This window comes from Gobio gobio (genome assembly GCF_949357685.1).
Source record: "Gobio gobio genome assembly, chromosome: 3".
Taxonomy (NCBI): Eukaryota; Metazoa; Chordata; class Actinopteri; order Cypriniformes; family Gobionidae; genus Gobio; species Gobio gobio.
The window spans coordinates 68,386,256-68,404,935 of NC_137099.1; the positions used below are offsets into that span (position 1 = coordinate 68,386,256).

General features: G+C 43.0%; 1 protein-coding gene across 2 annotated transcripts in view; it reads left to right on the forward strand.

Moving 5' to 3' along the window:
• The first annotated feature begins 12,942 nt into the window (after positions 1-12,942).
• vav1 (vav guanine nucleotide exchange factor 1) overlaps positions 12,943-18,680 on the forward strand; it is a 33,743-nt gene continuing 28,005 nt past the window's right edge. Inside the window, exons 1-7 of one of the 2 annotated variants that reach the window (XM_079812973.1) lie at positions 12,943-13,471; positions 14,555-14,671; positions 17,368-17,484; positions 17,563-17,621; positions 17,843-17,908; positions 18,089-18,194; positions 18,278-18,373. In XM_079812973.1, coding sequence (XP_079669099.1) covers positions 13,385-13,471; positions 14,555-14,671; positions 17,368-17,484; positions 17,563-17,621; positions 17,843-17,908; positions 18,089-18,194; positions 18,278-18,373 — 648 coding nt within the window. In that variant the 5' untranslated portion in view covers positions 12,943-13,384. The remainder of the gene's footprint in view (positions 13,472-14,554; positions 14,672-17,367; positions 17,485-17,562; positions 17,622-17,842; positions 17,909-18,088; positions 18,195-18,277; positions 18,374-18,680) is intronic. The other variant, XM_079812974.1, reaches the window with a different exon arrangement.

An 18,680-nucleotide genomic window follows, 5' to 3' on the forward strand; every position in this document is an offset into this window, starting at 1 on the left:
GCTGTGTTCTGATTGGCTCCTGCAGCATCTGTCCTCTCTCAGCCAATCACAGTGCAGGAAGTTGCAGCTTCGGTCTGCAGGTTGAGACACATTCAGTGATTCTCAGAACAACATCAGTTCGTTGTGTGAGAAATTAGCAGGTGACGTTTCTGTAACTGGTCGAACGTGATTCTAGGCATTCCAAGGTAGTGGGTTTGACTCCCACAAACCTGATGAAATATGAGTCCGGATGACTGTAACTCACTTTGGACTTGATTATCAATATGATTATCATTCAGTGGGGCTCTGAAAAAATCAGAAATCAAATGCAATATTGTTCATCTGTAGCCACAGGATTACACCAGCAGGTGGAGACAGGTTAGAGCCCATGCAGCCCCTCTCTCAGGTCAAGACCACTGACTCTACAGACACCATTGACTTATAAGAATAATAATAATAATAATAATATTATTATTACAGTTGAACACTGTAAGATGGTTCAAGTGTACATCATCGATAAAACTGCACTAGAAGTGCTTAGCTGCATCCAAAATCTTGAATAGATTCTCTTTTTATGAATAATTAAAATGTAACAACCCAGTGTTTGGGTTAGTTTTTGTGTTAAACAGATCCTGGGTCAGACGTAACAACCCAGTGTTTGGGTAGTTTTTGTGTTACACAGATCCTGGGTCAGACGTAACAACCCAGTGTTTGAGTAGTTTATGTGTTACACAGATCCTGGGTCAGACGTAACAACCCAGTGTTTGAGTAGTTTATGTGTTACACAGATCCTGGGTCAGACGTGACAACCCAGTGTTTGGGTAGTTTTTGTGTTACTCAGATCCTGGGTCAGACGTAACAACCCAGTGTTTGGGTAGTTTTTGTGTTACTCAGATCCTGGGTCAGACGTAACAACCCAGTGTTTGGGTAGTTTTTGTGTTACTCAGATCCTGGGTCAGACGTAACAACCCAGTGTTTGGGTAGTTTTTGTGTTACTCAGATCCTGGGTCAGACGTTACAACCCAGTGTTTGGGTAGTTTTTGTGTTACTCAGATCCTGGGTCAGACGTAACAACCCAGTGTTTGGGTAGTTTTTGTGTTACTCAGATTCTGGGTCAGACGTGACAACCCAGTGTTTGGGTAGTTTTTGTGTTACTCAGATCCTGGGTCAGACGTAACAACCCAGTGTTTGGGTAGTTTTTGTGTTACTCAGATTCTGGGTCAGACGTAACAACCCAGTGTTTGGGTAGTTTTTGTGTTAAACAGATCCTGGGTCAGACGTGACAACCCAGTGTTTGGGTAGTTTTTGTGTTAAACAGATCCTGGGTCAGACGTGACAACCCAGTGTTTGGGTAGTTTTTGTGTTAAACAGATCCTGGGTCAGACGTGACAACCCAGTGTTTGGGTAGTTTTTGTGTTACTCAGATCCTGGGTCAGCTGTAACAACCCAGTGTTTGGGTAGTTTTTGTGTTAAACAGATCCTGGGTCAGCTGTAACAACCCAGTGTTTGGGTAGTTTTTGTGTTAAACAGATCCTGGGTCAGACGTAACAACCCAGTGTTTGGGTAGTTTTAGTGTTAAACAGATCCTGGGTCAGACGTAACAACCCAGTGTTTGGGTAGTTTTTGTGTTACTCAGATTCTGGGTCAGACGTGACAACCCAGTGTTTGGGTAGTTTTTGTGTTACTCAGATTCTGGGTCAGACGTAACAACCCAGTGTTTGGGTAGTTTTTGTGTTAAACAGATCCTGGGTCAGACGTGACAACCCAGTGTTTGGGTAGTTTTTGTGTTAAACAGATCCTGGGTCAGACGTGACAACCCAGTGTTTGGGTAGTTTTTGTGTTAAACAGATCCTGGGTCAGACGTGACAACCCAGTGTTTGGGTAGTTTTTGTGTTACTCAGATCCTGGGTCAGCTGTAACAACCCAGTGTTTGGGTAGTTTTTGTGTTAAACAGATCCTGGGTCAGCTGTAACAACCCAGTGTTTGGGTAGTTTTTGTGTTAAACAGATCCTGGGTCAGACGTAACAACCCAGTGTTTGGGTAGTTTTAGTGTTAAACAGATCCTGGGTCAGACGTAACAACCCAGTGTTTGGGTAGTTTTAGTGTTAAACAGATCCTGGGTCAGACGTGACAACCCAGTGTTTGGGTAGTTTTAGTGTTAAACAGATCCTGGGTCAGACGTAACAACCCAGTGTTTGGGTAGTTTTTGTGTTACTCAGATCCTGGGTCAGACGTAACAACCCAGTGTTTGGGTAGTTTTTGTGTTACTCAGATCCTGGGTCAGACGTAACAACCCAGTGTTTGGGTAGTTTTTGTGTTACTCAGATCCTGGGTCAGACGTAACAACCCAGTGTTTGGGTAGTTTTTGTGTTACACAGATCCTGGGTCAGACGTAACAACCCAGTGTTTGGGTAGTTTTTGTGTTACTCAGATCCTGGGTCAGACGTAACAACCCAGTGTTTGGGTAGTTTTTGTGTTACTCAGATCCTGGGTCAGACGTAACAACCCAGTGTTTGGGTAGTTTTTGTGTTACTCAGATCCTGGGTCAGACGTAACAACCCAGTGTTTGGGTAGTTTTTGTGTTACTCAGATTCTGGGTCAGACGTAACAACCCAGTGTTTGGGTAGTTTTTGTGTTAAACAGATCCTGGGTCAGACGTGACAACCCAGTGTTTGGGTAGTTTTTGTGTTACTCAGATCCTGGGTCAGACGTAACAACCCAGTGTTTGGGTAGTTTTTGTGTTACTCAGATTCTGGGTCAGACGTGACAACCCAGTGTTTGGGTAGTTTTTGTGTTACTCAGATCCTGGGTCAGACGTAACAACCCAGTGTTTGGGTAGTTTTTGTGTTACTCAGATTCTGGGTCAGACGTAACAACCCAGTGTTTGGGTAGTTTTTGTGTTAAACAGATCCTGGGTCAGACGTGACAACCCAGTGTTTGGGTAGTTTTTGTGTTAAACAGATCCTGGGTCAGACGTGACAACCCAGTGTTTGGGTAGTTTTTGTGTTAAACAGATCCTGGGTCAGACGTGACAACCCAGTGTTTGGGTAGTTTTTGTGTTACTCAGATCCTGGGTCAGCTGTAACAACCCAGTGTTTGGGTAGTTTTTGTGTTAAACAGATCCTGGGTCAGCTGTAACAACCCAGTGTTTGGGTAGTTTTTGTGTTAAACAGATCCTGGGTCAGACGTAACAACCCAGTGTTTGGGTAGTTTTAGTGTTAAACAGATCCTGGGTCAGACGTGACAACCCAGTGTTTGGGTAGTTTTAGTGTTAAACAGATCCTGGGTCAGATGTGACAACCCAGTGTTTGGGTAGTTTTTGTGTTACTCAGATCCTGGGTCAGACGTAACAACCCAGTGTTTGGGTAGTTTTTGTGTTAAACAGATCCTGGGTCAGACGTGACAACCCAGTGTTTGGGTAGTTTTAGTGTTAAACAGATCCTGGGTCAGATGTGACAACCCAGTGTTTGGGTAGTTTTTGTGTTAAACAGATCCTGGGTCAGACGTGACAACCCAGTGTTTGGGTAGTTTTTGTGTTACTCAGATCCTGGGTCAGACGTAACAACCCAGTGTTTGGGTAGTTTTTGTGTTACTCTGATCCTGGGTCAGACGTGACAACCCAGTGTTTGGGTAGTTTTTGTGTTACTCTGATCCTGGGTCAGACGTGACAACCCAGTGTTTGGGTAGTTTTTGTGTTACACAGATCCTGGGTCAGCTGTAACAACCCAGTGTTTGGGTAGTTTTTGTGTTACACAGATCCTGGGTCAGACGTAACAACCCAGTGTTTGGGTAGTTTTTGTGTTACTCAGATCCTGGGTCAGACGTGACAACCCACTGTTTGGGTAGTTTTTGTGTTACTCAGATCCTGGGTCAGACGTGACAACCCAGTGTTTGGGTAGTTTTTGTGTTACTCAGATTCTGGGTCAGACGTAACAACCCAGTGTTTGGGTAGTTTTTGTGTTAAACAGATCCTGGGTCAGACGTGACAACCCAGTGTTTGGGTAGTTTTTGTGTTAAACAGATCCTGGGTCAGACGTGACAACCCAGTGTTTGGGTAGTTTTTGTGTTAAACAGATCCTGGGTCAGACGTGACAACCCAGTGTTTGGGTAGTTTTTGTGTTAAACAGATCCTGGGTCAGACGTGACAACCCAGTGTTTGGGTAGTTTTTGTGTTACTCAGATCCTGGGTCAGCTGTAACAACCCAGTGTTTGGGTAGTTTTTGTGTTACTCAGATCCTGGGTCAGACGTAACAACCCAGTGTTTGGGTAGTTTTTGTGTTAAACAGATCCTGGGTCAGACGTGACAACCCAGTGTTTGGGTAGTTTTTGTGTTACTCAGATCCTGGGTCAGCTGTAACAACCCAGTGTTTGGGTAGTTTTTGTGTTACCCAGATCCTGGGTCAGACGTAACAACCCAGTGTTTGGGTAGTTTTTGTGTTAAACAGATCCTGGGTCAGCTGTAACAACCCAGTCTTTGGGTAGTTTTTGTGTTAAACAGATCCTGGGTCAGACGTAACAACCCAGTGTTTGGGTAGTTTTAGTGTTAAACAGATCCTGGGTCAGACGTGACAACCCAGTGTTTGGGTAGTTTTTGTGTTAAACAGATCCTGGGTCAGACGTGACAACCCAGTGTTTGGGTAGTTTTTGTGTTACTCAGATCCTGGGTCAGACGTAACAACCCAGTGTTTGGGTAGTTTTTGTGTTAAACAGATCCTGGGTCAGACGTAACAACCCAGTGTTTGGGTAGTTTTTGTGTTAAACAGATCCTGGGTCAGACGTGACAACCCAGTGTTTGGGTAGTTTTTGTGTTAAACAGATCCTGGGTCAGACGTGACAACCCAGTGTTTGGGTAGTTTTTGTGTTACACAGATCCTGGGTCAGACGTGACAACCCAGTGTTTGGGTAGTTTTTGTGTTACTCAGATCCTGGGTCAGACGTAACAACCCAGTGTTTGGGTAGTTTTTGTGTTACACAGATCCTGGGTCAGACGTGACAACCCAGTGTTTGGGTAGTTTTTGTGTTACACAGATCCTGGGTCAGACGTGACAACCCAGTGTTTGGGTAGTTTTTGTGTTACACAGATCCTGGGTCAGACGTAACAACCCAGTGTTTGGGTAGTTTTTGTGTTACTCAGATCCTGGGTCAGACGTAACAACCCAGTGTTTGGGTAGTTTTTGTGTTACTCAGATCCTGGGTCAGACGTGACAACCCAGTGTTTGGGTAGTTTTTGTGTTACTCAGATCCTGGGTCAGACGTGACAACCCAGTGTTTGGGTAGTTTTTGTGTTACTCAGATCCTGGGTCAGACGTAACAACCCAGTGTTTGGGTAGTTTTTGTGTTAAACAGATCCTGGGTCAGACGTGACAACCCAGTGTTTGGGTAGTTCTTGTGTTAAACAGATCCTGGGTCAGACGTGACAACCCAGTGTTTGGGTAGTTTTTGTGTTAAACAGATCCTGGGTCAGACGTGACAACCCAGTGTTTGGGTAGTTTTTGTGTTACTCAGATCCTGGGTCAGACGTAACAACCCAGTGTTTGGGTAGTTTTTGTGTTACTCAGATTCTGGGTCAGACGTAACAACCCAGTGTTTGGGTAGTTTTTGTGTTAAACAGATCCTGGGTCAGCTGTAACAACCCAGTGTTTGGGTAGTTTTTGTGTTAAACAGATCCTGGGTCAGACGTAACAACCCAGTGTTTGGGTAGTTTTAGTGTTAAACAGATCCTGGGTCAGACGTGACAACCCAGTGTTTGGGTAGTTTTTGTGTTAAACAGATCCTGGGTCAGACGTGACAACCCAGTGTTTGGGTAGTTTTTGTGTTAAACAGATCCTGGGTCAGACGTGACAACCCAGTGTTTGGGTAGTTTTTGTGTTAAACAGATCCTGGGTCAGACGTGACAACCCAGTGTTTGGGTAGTTTTTGTGTTAAACAGATCCTGGGTCAGACGTGACAACCCAGTGTTTGGGTAGTTTTTGTGTTAAACAGATCCTGGGTCAGACGTGACAACCCAGTGTTTGGGTAGTTTTTGTGTTAAACAGATCCTGGGTCAGACGTGACAACCCAGTGTTTGGGTAGTTTTTGTGTTACTCAGATCCTGGGTCAGACGTAACAACCCAGTGTTTGGGTAGTTTTTGTGTTAAACAGATCCTGTGTCAGCTGTAACAACCCAGTGTTTGGGTAGTTTTTGTGTTAAACAGATCCTGGGTCAGACGTAACAACCCAGTGTTTGGGTAGTTTTAGTGTTAAACAGATCCTGGGTCAGACGTGACAACCCAGTGTTTGGGTAGTTTTAGTGTTAAACAGATCCTGGGTCAGACGTGACAACCCAGTGTTTGGGTAGTTTTTGTGTTAAACAGATCCTGGGTCAGACGTGACAACCCAGTGTTTGGGTAGTTTTTGTGTTAAACAGATCCTGGGTCAGACGTAACAACCCAGTGTTTGGGTAGTTTTTGTGTTAAACAGATCCTGGGTCAGACGTGACAACCCAGTGTTTGGGTAGTTTTTGTGTTAAACAGATCCTGGATCAGACGTGACAACCCAGTGTTTGGGTAGTTTTTGTGTTACACAGATCCTGGGTCAGACGTGACAACCCAGTGTTTGGGTAGTTTTTGTGTTACTCAGATCCTGGGTCAGACGTAACAACCCAGTGTTTGGGTAGTTTTTGTGTTACTCAGATCCTGGGTCAGACGTAACAACCCAGTGTTTGGGTAGTTTTTGTGTTACACAGATCCTGGGTCAGACGTGACAACCCAGTGTTTGGGTAGTTTTTGTGTTACACAGATCCTGGGTCAGACGTGACAACCCAGTGTTTGGGTAGTTTTTGTGTTACTCAGATCCTGGGTCAGACGTGACAACCCAGTGTTTGGGTAGTTTTAGTGTTACTCAGATCCTGGGTCAGCTGTAACAACCCAGTGTTTGGGTAGTTTTTGTGTTACTCAGATCCTGGGTCAGACGTAACAACCCAGTGTTTGAGTAGTTTTTGTGTTAAACAGATCCTGGGTCAGACGTAACAACCCAGTGTTTGGGTAGTTTTAGTGTTAAACAGATCCTGGGTCAGACGTGACAACCCAGTGTTTGGGTAGTTTTTGTGTTAAACAGATCCTGGGTCAGACGTGACAACCCAGTGTTTGGGTAGTTTTTGTGTTAAACAGATCCTGGGTCAGACGTGACAACCCAGTGTTTGGGTAGTTTTTGTGTTAAACAGATCCTGGGTCAGACGTAACAACCCAGTGTTTGGGTAGTTTTTGTGTTACTCAGATCCTGGGTCAGACGTGACAACCCACTGTTTGGGTAGTTTTTGTGTTACTCAGATCCTGGGTCAGACGTAACAACCCAGTGTTTGGGTAGTTTTTGTGTTACTCAGATTCTGGGTCAGACGTAACAACCCAGTGTTTGGGTAGTTTTTGTGTTAAACAGATCCTGGGTCAGACGTGACAACCCAGTGTTTGGGTAGTTTTTGTGTTAAACAGATCCTGGGTCAGACGTGACAACCCAGTGTTTGGGTAGTTTTTGTGTTAAACAGATCCTGGGTCAGACGTGACAACCCAGTGTTTGGGTAGTTTTTGTGTTAAACAGATCCTGGGTCAGACGTGACAACCCAGTGTTTGGGTAGTTTTTGTGTTACTCAGATCCTGGGTCAGCTGTAACAACCCAGTGTTTGGGTAGTTTTTGTGTTACTCAGATCCTGGGTCAGACGTAACAACCCAGTGTTTGGGTAGTTTTTGTGTTAAACAGATCCTGGGTCAGACGTAACAACCCAGTGTTTGGGTAGTTTTTGTGTTAAACAGATCCTGGGTCAGCTGTAACAACCCAGTGTTTGGGTAGTTTTTGTGTTAAACAGATCCTGGGTCAGACGTAACAACCCAGTGTTTGGGTAGTTTTAGTGTTAAACAGATCCTGGGTCAGACGTGACAACCCAGTGTTTGGGTAGTTTTTGTGTTAAACAGATCCTGGGTCAGACGTGACAACCCAGTGTTTGGGTAGTTTTTGTGTTACTCAGATCCTGGGTCAGACGTAACAACCCAGTGTTTGGGTAGTTTTTGTGTTAAACAGATCCTGGGTCAGACGTAACAACCCAGTGTTTGGGTAGTTTTTGTGTTAAACAGATCCTGGGTCAGACGTGACAACCCAGTGTTTGGGTAGTTTTTGTGTTAAACAGATCCTGGGTCAGACGTGACAACCCAGTGTTTGGGTAGTTTTTGTGTTAAACAGATCCTGGGTCAGACGTAACAACCCAGTGTTTGGGTAGTTTTTGTGTTACTCAGATCCTGGGTCAGACGTGACAACCCACTGTTTGGGTAGTTTTTGTGTTACTCAGATCCTGGGTCAGACGTAACAACCCAGTGTTTGGGTAGTTTTTGTGTTACTCAGATTCTGGGTCAGACGTGACAACCCAGTGTTTGGGTAGTTTTTGTGTTAAACAGATCCTGGGTCAGACGTGACAACCCAGTGTTTGGGTAGTTTTTGTGTTAAACAGATCCTGGGTCAGACGTGACAACCCAGTGTTTGGGTAGTTTTTGTGTTAAACAGATCCTGGGTCAGACGTGACAACCCAGTGTTTGGGTAGTTTTTGTGTTACTCAGATCCTGGGTCAGCTGTAACAACCCAGTGTTTGGGTAGTTTTTGTGTTACTCAGATCCTGGGTCAGACGTAACAACCCAGTGTTTGGGTAGTTTTTGTGTTAAACAGATCCTGGGTCAGACGTGACAACCCAGTGTTTGGGTAGTTTTTGTGTTACTCAGATCCTGGGTCAGCTGTAACAACCCAGTGTTTGGGTAGTTTTTGTGTTACCCAGATCCTGGGTCAGACGTAACAACCCAGTGTTTGGGTAGTTTTTGTGTTAAACAGATCCTGGGTCAGCTGTAACAACCCAGTGTTTGGGTAGTTTTTGTGTTAAACAGATCCTGGGTCAGACGTAACAACCCAGTGTTTGGGTAGTTTTAGTGTTAAACAGATCCTGGGTCAGACGTGACAACCCAGTGTTTGGGTAGTTTTTGTGTTAAACAGATCCTGGGTCAGACGTGACAACCCAGTGTTTGGGTAGTTTTTGTGTTACTCAGATCCTGGGTCAGACGTAACAACCCAGTGTTTGGGTAGTTTTTGTGTTAAACAGATCCTGGGTCAGACGTAACAACCCAGTGTTTGGGTAGTTTTTGTGTTAAACAGATCCTGGGTCAGACGTGACAACCCAGTGTTTGGGTAGTTTTTGTGTTAAACAGATCCTGGGTCAGACGTGACAACCCAGTGTTTGGGTAGTTTTTGCAGCCTGGTCTCATTGCGAAAATGTACCTCTGGCAACGTTTTTGCAAACCCCAAAATACGTACCAATATGTACATATCACTGCAGTTTCAAAGTGATATGTCCACTGGGTGCCGCCAAAAGCTTCGTTTTTTTCCCGGAACAGATGAGCGTCAATCTGACGTTTTGTGACATTGTTTTTTTAACGTACACCTACACTAAACCCTAAACTTAACCGATAGTGTTAACAAAAGCAAATGTGACAAAAATACAATAGTAACCATGTCTTGTTAGCTTCTGTGAACTCATCTTTGAGCTCTTTTATCATGACTTGTCTTTCACGGGATTCGTACCTGAGCTTTCATTATTACAAGTACAAATCTGTACCAGCTGAGCTACTGAGCAAATTTATTATATGAAAAAAGCCGAGCATATGGAGCAGATTAAGTGACGCAAACTCCAAAATGTATTCATTTACATGGAAAAAAAAAAACGATAAAAAGTGCTTGCTGTTTTACTGCCTCTAGTGTTCATTTCACTTTGAAACTGCAGAGATATGTACATATTGGTACGTATTTTGGCGGTTTGCAAAAACGTTGCCAGAGGTACATTTTCACAATGAGACCAGGTTGAGTTTTTGTGTTACACAGATCCTGGGTCAGACGTGACAACCCAGTGTTTGGGTAGTTTTTGTGTTACTCAGATCCTGGGTCAGACGTAACAACCCAGTGTTTGGGTAGTTTTTGTGTTACACAGATCCTGGGTCAGACGTGACAACCCAGTGTTTGGGTAGTTTTTGTGTTACACAGATCCTGGGTCAGACGTGACAACCCAGTGTTTGGGTAGTTTTTGTGTTACTCAGATCCTGGGTCAGACGTGACAACCCAGTGTTTGGGTAGTTTTTGTGTTACTCAGATCCTGGGTCAGACGTAACAACCCAGTGTTTGGGTAGTTTTTGTGTTAAACAGATCCTGGGTCAGACGTGACAACCCAGTGTTTGGGTAGTTCTTGTGTTAAACAGATCCTGGGTCAGACGTGACAACCCAGTGTTTGGGTAGTTTTTGTGTTAAACAGATCCTGGGTCAGACGTGACAACCCAGTGTTTGGGTAGTTTTTGTGTTACTCAGATCCTGGGTCAGACGTAACAACCCAGTGTTTGGGTAGTTTTTGTGTTACACAGATCCTGGGTCAGACGTGACAACCCAGTGTTTGGGTAGTTTTTGTGTTACACAGATCCTGGGTCAGACGTGACAACCCAGTGTTTGGGTAGTTTTTGTGTTACTCAGATCCTGGGTCAGACGTGACAACCCAGTGTTTGGGTAGTTTTTGTGTTACTCAGATCCTGGGTCAGACGTAACAACCCAGTGTTTGGGTAGTTTTTGTGTTAAACAGATCCTGGGTCAGACGTGACAACCCAGTGTTTGGGTAGTTCTTGTGTTAAACAGATCCTGGGTCAGACGTGACAACCCAGTGTTTGGGTAGTTTTTGTGTTAAACAGATCCTGGGTCAGACGTGACAACCCAGTGTTTGGGTAGTTTTTGTGTTACTCAGATCCTGGGTCAGACGTAACAACCCAGTGTTTGGGTAGTTTTTGTGTTACTCAGATCCTGGGTCAGACGTAACAACCCAGTGTTTGGGTAGTTTTTGTGTTACTCAGATCCTGGGTCAGACGTAACAACCCAGTGTTTGGGTAGTTTTTGTGTTACTCAGATTCTGGGTCAGACGTAACAACCCAGTGTTTGGGTAGTTTTTGTGTTAAACAGATCCTGGGTCAGCTGTAACAACCCAGTGTTTGGGTAGTTTTTGTGTTAAACAGATCCTGGGTCAGACGTAACAACCCAGTGTTTGGGTAGTTTTAGTGTTAAACAGATCCTGGGTCAGACGTGACAACCCAGTGTTTGGGTAGTTTTTGTGTTAAACAGATCCTGGGTCAGACGTGAAAACCCAGTGTTTGGGTAGTTTTTGTGTTAAACAGATCCTGGGTCAGACGTGACAACCCAGTGTTTGGGTAGTTTTTGTGTTACACAGATCCTGGGTCAGACGTGACAACCCAGTGTTTGGGTAGTTTTTGTGTTAAACAGATCCTGGGTCAGACGTGACAACCCAGTGTTTGGGTAGTTTTTGTGTTAAACAGATCCTGGGTCAGACGTGACAACCCAGTGTTTGGGTAGTTTTTGTGTTAAACAGATCCTGGGTCAGACGTGACAACCCAGTGTTTGGGTAGTTTTTGTGTTAAACAGATCCTGGGTCAGACGTGACAACCCAGTGTTTGGGTAGTTTTTGTGTTACTCAGATCCTGGGTCAGACGTAACAACCCAGTGTTTGGGTAGTTTTTGTGTTAAACAGATCCTGGGTCAGCTGTAACAACCCAGTGTTTGGGTAGTTTTTGTGTTAAACAGATCCTGGGTCAGACGTAACAACCCAGTGTTTGGGTAGTTTTAGTGTTAAACAGATCCTGGGTCAGACGTGACAACCCAGTGTTTGGGTAGTTTTAGTGTTAAACAGATCCTGGGTCAGACGTAACAACCCAGTGTTTGGTTAGTTTTTGTGTTACACAGATCCCGGGTCAGACGTAACAACCCAGTGTTTGGCTAGTTTTTGTGTTACTCAGATCCTGGGTCAGACGTAACAACCCAGTGTTTGGGTAGTTTTTGTGTTAAACAGATCCTGGGTCAGACGTAACAACCCAGTGTTTGGGTAGTTTTTGTGTTACCCAGATCCTGGGTCAGACGTTACAACCCAGTGTTTGGGTAGTTTTAGTGTAGTTTTTTTTTTCAGATCCTGGGTCAGATTATTACCATGGGATGCACACTTCAGAATCTCGCCGGAAGTAGTTTTTGCAGACTCTTCTATGAGCACAGTTTTTCACCTACTATATAGTTGAGAAGTGTGAGATTTCAACACAGCCCTTGTGCCAAAATAAGATATGCACGCCTTATGAAATATAAGTGATAAATACAATGGGACCAATGAATTATTTGTACATTAAGACAAATGACAAAACAGAAAGGTGACAACAGGAGGAGGAATCGATAAAAACAAGACAAGAACTTTAAAATTCGAGGCATGAATGAACTGATGGAAAGACGAACATAAGAATCAAAGGAGGCCCAGTTACAGAACCGCTCACAGTGCGAGATATCATTGTTTTCACACAATATTAAGAGAGTTTATGCTTAAAACAAGAAGTAGCTGCCCTTTGAATCAAGTTTCTCAGATATGTGTCCTTGTTTCAAGCATTAACCCAATGAATATGTCATAATATCTCTAGTCATTACGCTTCTGAAGTAAATGCACCTTGATTTAAACATGTAAAAGCAGATGATTCTGAGGACGAAAATGATAATTAAGAACAGAACTTCATTGTTGTCCATGTGACGTCAGCAGGACGTTTCCCATCATGCTTGAGTTAGTTCAGTTTAGTCACGCTCACAAATCTTCATGCTGATTGTGTGAGCATAGTGTCATGACCTCTGTTATCGTTTCATTGATAGAAGCGGATCGCCTATGAGCGAATGTCTGCTCTTATACTGTTAACATACTGTACGAAAACCGGCCTGAGAGTTTGCATTTCCACGCAACAGCAGCTCTGCTGCTCTTTGAGTGCACATACTGCGGTTAGTGACACACACACACACACACACACACACACACACACACACACACACACACACACACACACACACACACACACACACACACACACACACACACACACACACACACACATGCACATTCACACTCTTACAGAGAAACCACACTCACACACACACACTCTAGCAGCAGCACATGCAGGAATATAAAACCCAAATTTTGCAAGTCAAGTGTGTATGTGTGCGTGTGCGTGTGACATAGAGGAAAGAGGAAGTTGTGTGCATTTGAAAGGCTTCCTCCCTTCTGCAGTGTTGCAGAGCAGCAGCAGCCGCGCGGAGGAAAGAGCGAGAGACGACTCAAGAGACGCTCGCTGGACATCCTGAAGAGGCAGGAAGAGGACAAAGGTCAAAGGAGACTTCATTAATGAGCACGCGCCGGACGCCTGAGGAGTTGATTATTGAGTCGAGGTGTTCTGCATCTGATGTGGGGTTTGTAGTTTAGCGCTGGGACCATCGATGCGTTGGGAAGGTTGTAGGTCACTGAAGGTCAGCTGAGGGCCGTTGGTATCGTGTGGAGATGGAGCTGTGGAGGCAGTGCGCCGGATGGCTGATCCAGTGCCGAGTGCTTCCCGAGAACCACAGGGTCACCTGGGAAAGCGCACAGGTGAGTGAGTGTGTGTGCGTGTGTGTGTGTGTGTGTGTGTTTTCCACTCTAAGCTCGGTGAATTACTCAACCAAAACCCACTAAAGCTGCCGAAACCTGTCTCGAGAGCACTCAACACACAATGACCTAAAAACACCAGCAACAGACACACTCATATTATTTTCACATTGTGTAGAGATGGTAATGAAATTAAAAAGTGGCTCTTCCTCAGAAGTTCAGTCTTGTTTTCCAGCACTGATACACAATCATTCTTAAAATCAACACACATTTACTGGAGAAGAAGCACAATGCGTGTTTTCTGCCAATGGGGTCAGAAAAAGAATCTTGATATGAGACTTTTTATGTTTATATATCTAAGAAAGCCATTTTTGCGGGTCATTTCTAAATGTTCAAAATGTTTTTTCCATTATTATTATTAGAAAAATTATTCAAACGATTCTTCAAATGTTGTGGGAACGTTACGGTAACACTTTATTTCACAGTGTATACAGTATAGCAATAACAGTAAGTTATGCATATTTACACGCAGCTAACCCTAAACCAAACCCTAACCCTACAGTAAGTACATATAGTTATTAATATTCTATAATTACACTGTAATAATGACACCGTAAGATAAAGTGTAACCGTTTCTTTACATTCCAAAACTTCCATTTCGTGCCAGCGTTTTTTAGGAACATTAATAAAGGACAGATAACGTTGAACGAACGCTCTACTAGCGTTACTGGAGCGTTTGTTCACAACATTGAGAGAACCTTGTAGTGTTATAAACGTGTGCCTGTAGGTTCATCGAGTTTTGTTGTTTTTTGTGTCTAAATGGAAAAGCATTCATGTAATTTGAAAGATGCAAAGCAGTCATGAATGATCCTCAGTTCAGCCCACACACACACACTGCTGTTGTGTTCACTGTTCTCAAAAACAGACACAGGAGAAATCAGCCTTAGTGATTGTAAAAAGTTACGCTGTATTGATGTATCTGTATTGTGAATATGGTGGGCCATGTCTGATTTGGGTAGGTGTGTGTGTCTGGATTTGATTGGGCTGAATGAGGAGCTTTACGGTGTTTTGTTGTGTGTTTGACAGGTGTGTGATCTGGCCCATGCGCTGAGAGATGGAGTTTTACTCTGTCAGCTGCTCAATAACCTGCTGCCACAGTCGGTCAACCTACGGCAGATTAACCTGCGACCCCAGATGTCTCAGGTACGTGAGAGAGAGAGAGAGAGAGAGAGAGAGAGAGAGAGAGAGAGAGAGAGAGAGAGAGAGAGAGAGAGAGAGAGAGAGAGAGAGAGAGAGAGAGAGAGAGAGAGAGAGAGAGAGAGAGAGAGAGAGAGAGATCTGTGTGATATGGAAATCATTGATGACAATCACCAGCTGCTGATCTTAATGGATGCATGTGTGTGTGTTTGTGTTGAAGCCAAAGTGAAAGTTACATTTGGCTAATGTAGTGGTAATTGGTCAGTGTTTAATGATAACCTCTAGTGTCACACACACACACACACACACACACACACACACACACACACACACACACACACACACACACACACACACACACACACACACACACACACACACACACACACACACACACGCAGATTTAAGAAAGATTATTGTGTGTGCTACTAATGAGTTTAGAGCAGTTGTTTCATGTACAGCAGTTTCATTACACTTCCTTATTCTCAACTTAACTTCCTCCTGCATACACTCTCACACACACACACACACACACACACTCACACACTCACACACACACACACACACACACTCACACATACACACACTCACACCCGCCGCACAAGGCTGTGACTCAGGAAGTACTTTAAATGCAGATGTAGACCGCCGTTTCTGCATTTGACTCAGTGGTGCACACTCACAGTTTTATTATGATCTATCTATCTATCTATCTATCTATCTATCTATCTATCTATCTATCTATCTATCTATCTATCTATCTATCTATCTATCTATCTATCTATCTATCTATCTATCTATCTATCTATCTATCTATCTATCTATCTATCTATCTATCTATCTATCTATCTATCTATCTATCTATCTATCTATCTATCTATGATCTCCTGTTAGTTGGTGGGATATATTAGGCAGCAAGTGAACATTTCATCCTCAGAGTTGATTTTGTTAGAAGCAGGAAAAATGGGCAAGCGTAAGGATTTGAGCGAGTTTGACAAGGGCCAGATTGTGACGGCTAGACAAGGGTCAGAGCATCTCCAAAACTGCAGCTCTTGTGGAGTGTTCCCGGTCTGCAGTGGTCAGGCTCTATCAGAAGTGGAGAACCTTGGGTCCTCCATCATGTGGATGTGACTTTGACACGTCCCACCTACCTCAGCATTGTTGAGCCCATGTCCAGCCTTTCATGGAGACGGTATTCCCTGTGGCTGTGGCTCTTTCAGCAGATAATGCGCCGCCACAAAGCACAAATGCTTCAGGAATGGTTTGAGGAGCACAACAACGAGTTTGAGGCGTTGACTTGGCCTCCAAATTCCCCAGATCTCAATCCAATCGAGCATCTGTGGGATGGATCTTGGTGCCAGATACCTAAGCATTGTTGAGACCATGTCCAGCCTTTCATGGAAATGCCAACAAAATTTGATTACGTTAAATGAAATAAAATTTGTAAAATGTTAAGTTAACCTGAACCATTTGTGTTGGGATTACATGAATCATTTACAGTATGTTGCGCTGACTGAACTGGCAAGTGTATTTCTAGTTCCCAGCATGCTTTGCATAGGGATGGATCAGGAGAGTAAATGTTGAAATTAAGTGCTGTTTAATGTGTTTTTTAGTAAAGGGAAAGACCTGTTAAAGTTTGATGTTATATTTGACAGTTATATTTGATATTTAAAAGTTGTGTTATGTTGTGTCGATTTTTGAGGTTACCAAAAATCTAATGCTGAAGTGTAGACCTTGTGGTTAGGCTATGCTGTGTGGTGTTTCCATCATTAGAGTTTGTTAAAAAGGTTTTAATTTATTAACACTCAAAAGCTATTCTTTGAATTAATGTAATTAAATCATGGAAATAATTTCCATGTGATTAAATGGCTTTCTATCAGCATTAAGCACTTTTGTAAGGCTAACTTATGTCAATTAGTTTGTCCAAAACATTGCAAATTAGTTGGGCTGACACTACTAAATTAAGCTGTGCCCAACCATAGTAAATAAGTTGAATCAACCTTAATAAATTAAGATGAATCAACCTTAATAAATTAAGTTGAATCAACCTTACTACATTAAGTTGAATCAACCTTAATACATTAAGTTGAATCAACCTTAATAAATTAAGTTGAATCAACCTTACTACATTAAGTTGAATCAACCTTAATAAATTAAAATGAATCAACCTTAATAAATTAAGTTGGATCAACCTTACTACATTAAGTTGAATCAACCTTAATAAATTAAGTTGAATCAACCTTACTACATTAAGTTGAATCAACCTTAATACATTAAGTTAAATCAACCTTAATACATTAAGTTAAATCAACCTTAATACATTAAGTTGAATCAACCTTTAAACATTAAGTTGTATCAACCTTAATAAATTAAGTTGACCCAATGTAAGTACATTAAATTGGAATAACAGAATTGCATAATGCTGAAATAAAGCAAGTTAATTATGTGGAAATACTTTCCATGATTTTTTTTATGTTCATTCAAGAGTTATTTTTTTGAGTGTATCTATCCGTCTGTCTATCTGTCTGTCTGTCTATCTATCTGTTTGTCTATCTATCTATCCGTCTGTCTGTCTGTCTATCTATCTGTTTGTCTATCTATCTATCCATCTGTCTGTCTGTCTGTCTATCTATCTGTTTGTCTATCTATCTATCCATCTGTCTGTCTGTCTGTCTATCTATCTGATCGATTGTGTGTTTGTGTAGTTCTTGTGTCTGAAGAACATCAGGACGTTCCTGTGTGCCTGTCAGGAGAAATTCGGCATGAAGAAAAACGAGCTTTTCGAGGCCTTTGACCTGTTTGATGTCCGGGACTTTGGGAAGGTATGGATGATGTGTGATTACTGTGATGATGTCCCTGTGTTGACCATGATGTCTCACTAACGAATGCTCATGTCGTAGGTGATCGACACGCTGTCTATCCTGTCACAAACACCGCTGGCTGTGCAGAGAGGATTCCGGTAACACACACACACACACACACACACACACACACACACACACACACACACACACACACACACACACACACACACATGCCTCAGACTGATTCAGTTAGTCATGGTTTAATCACCCTCATGTCGCTCCGTCTGACTGCTTCTCCGTGGAACACAAAAGCAGATGTTCAGAAGAATGTTCATGCATTCAGTGTTATTTGTGTTTGCTGTCGTTTTCACTGCAGGCCGTTTCCAGATGAAGCATGTGTTGGAGACGATGACATCTACACAGGCCTCTCAGACCAGATCGAGTGAGTTTAGAAAAAGTGTAGATGTGCTAAAGTTTGGAGAACGTTATTGAAGACCAGATAATTCATTACTATTGTTCTCTTAGTGTTACTGGAAGAACGTTTGTTCGTAACTTTTCAGAGAACCTTGCCAGAACGTTCCCTGTTAGCTGGGCTAGAAATAAATAAATGATTGTCTCTCAGTGATACGGTGGAGGAAGATGACGATCTTTACGACTGTGTGGAGGAAGATGAGAATGAAGGAGATGATATTTATGAAGATCTGATGAGGACAGAGGAACTAGAAACAGTGAGATACTCACACACACAGACCCAAATACAAACAGAAAACAGAATTATAGATAACTTTATCTGTCCGTCTGTCTGTCACAGCAGCAGAAAGTCGAAGTGGACAAGAGGAGCTGCTGTCTTCAGGAAATCAGACAGACAGAGGAGAAATACACAAACACACTGGAATCAATACTTCAGGTACACACTCTCACACACACACAAACCCTACCCCTAAACCTACCCATCACACAAAACTTATTACGTATTAAAACATTAATTCTGCATGATTTTTTAATGATTCTGTTTCCTCGTGGGGACCAAAAAATATCCCTCAAGGACAAGGGTTTTGGATATTGCCATCTTTGTGGGGACATTTACCCCATAATGTAGGGTTTCCCAGGACCCCACACACACACTCGCACAAATAGAGAAAAACTCAAATATAACAGTAAATGAGCTGCTGGTCCCTGTAGGAAAATCGGAATTTGATTAAATATGAAAAGTA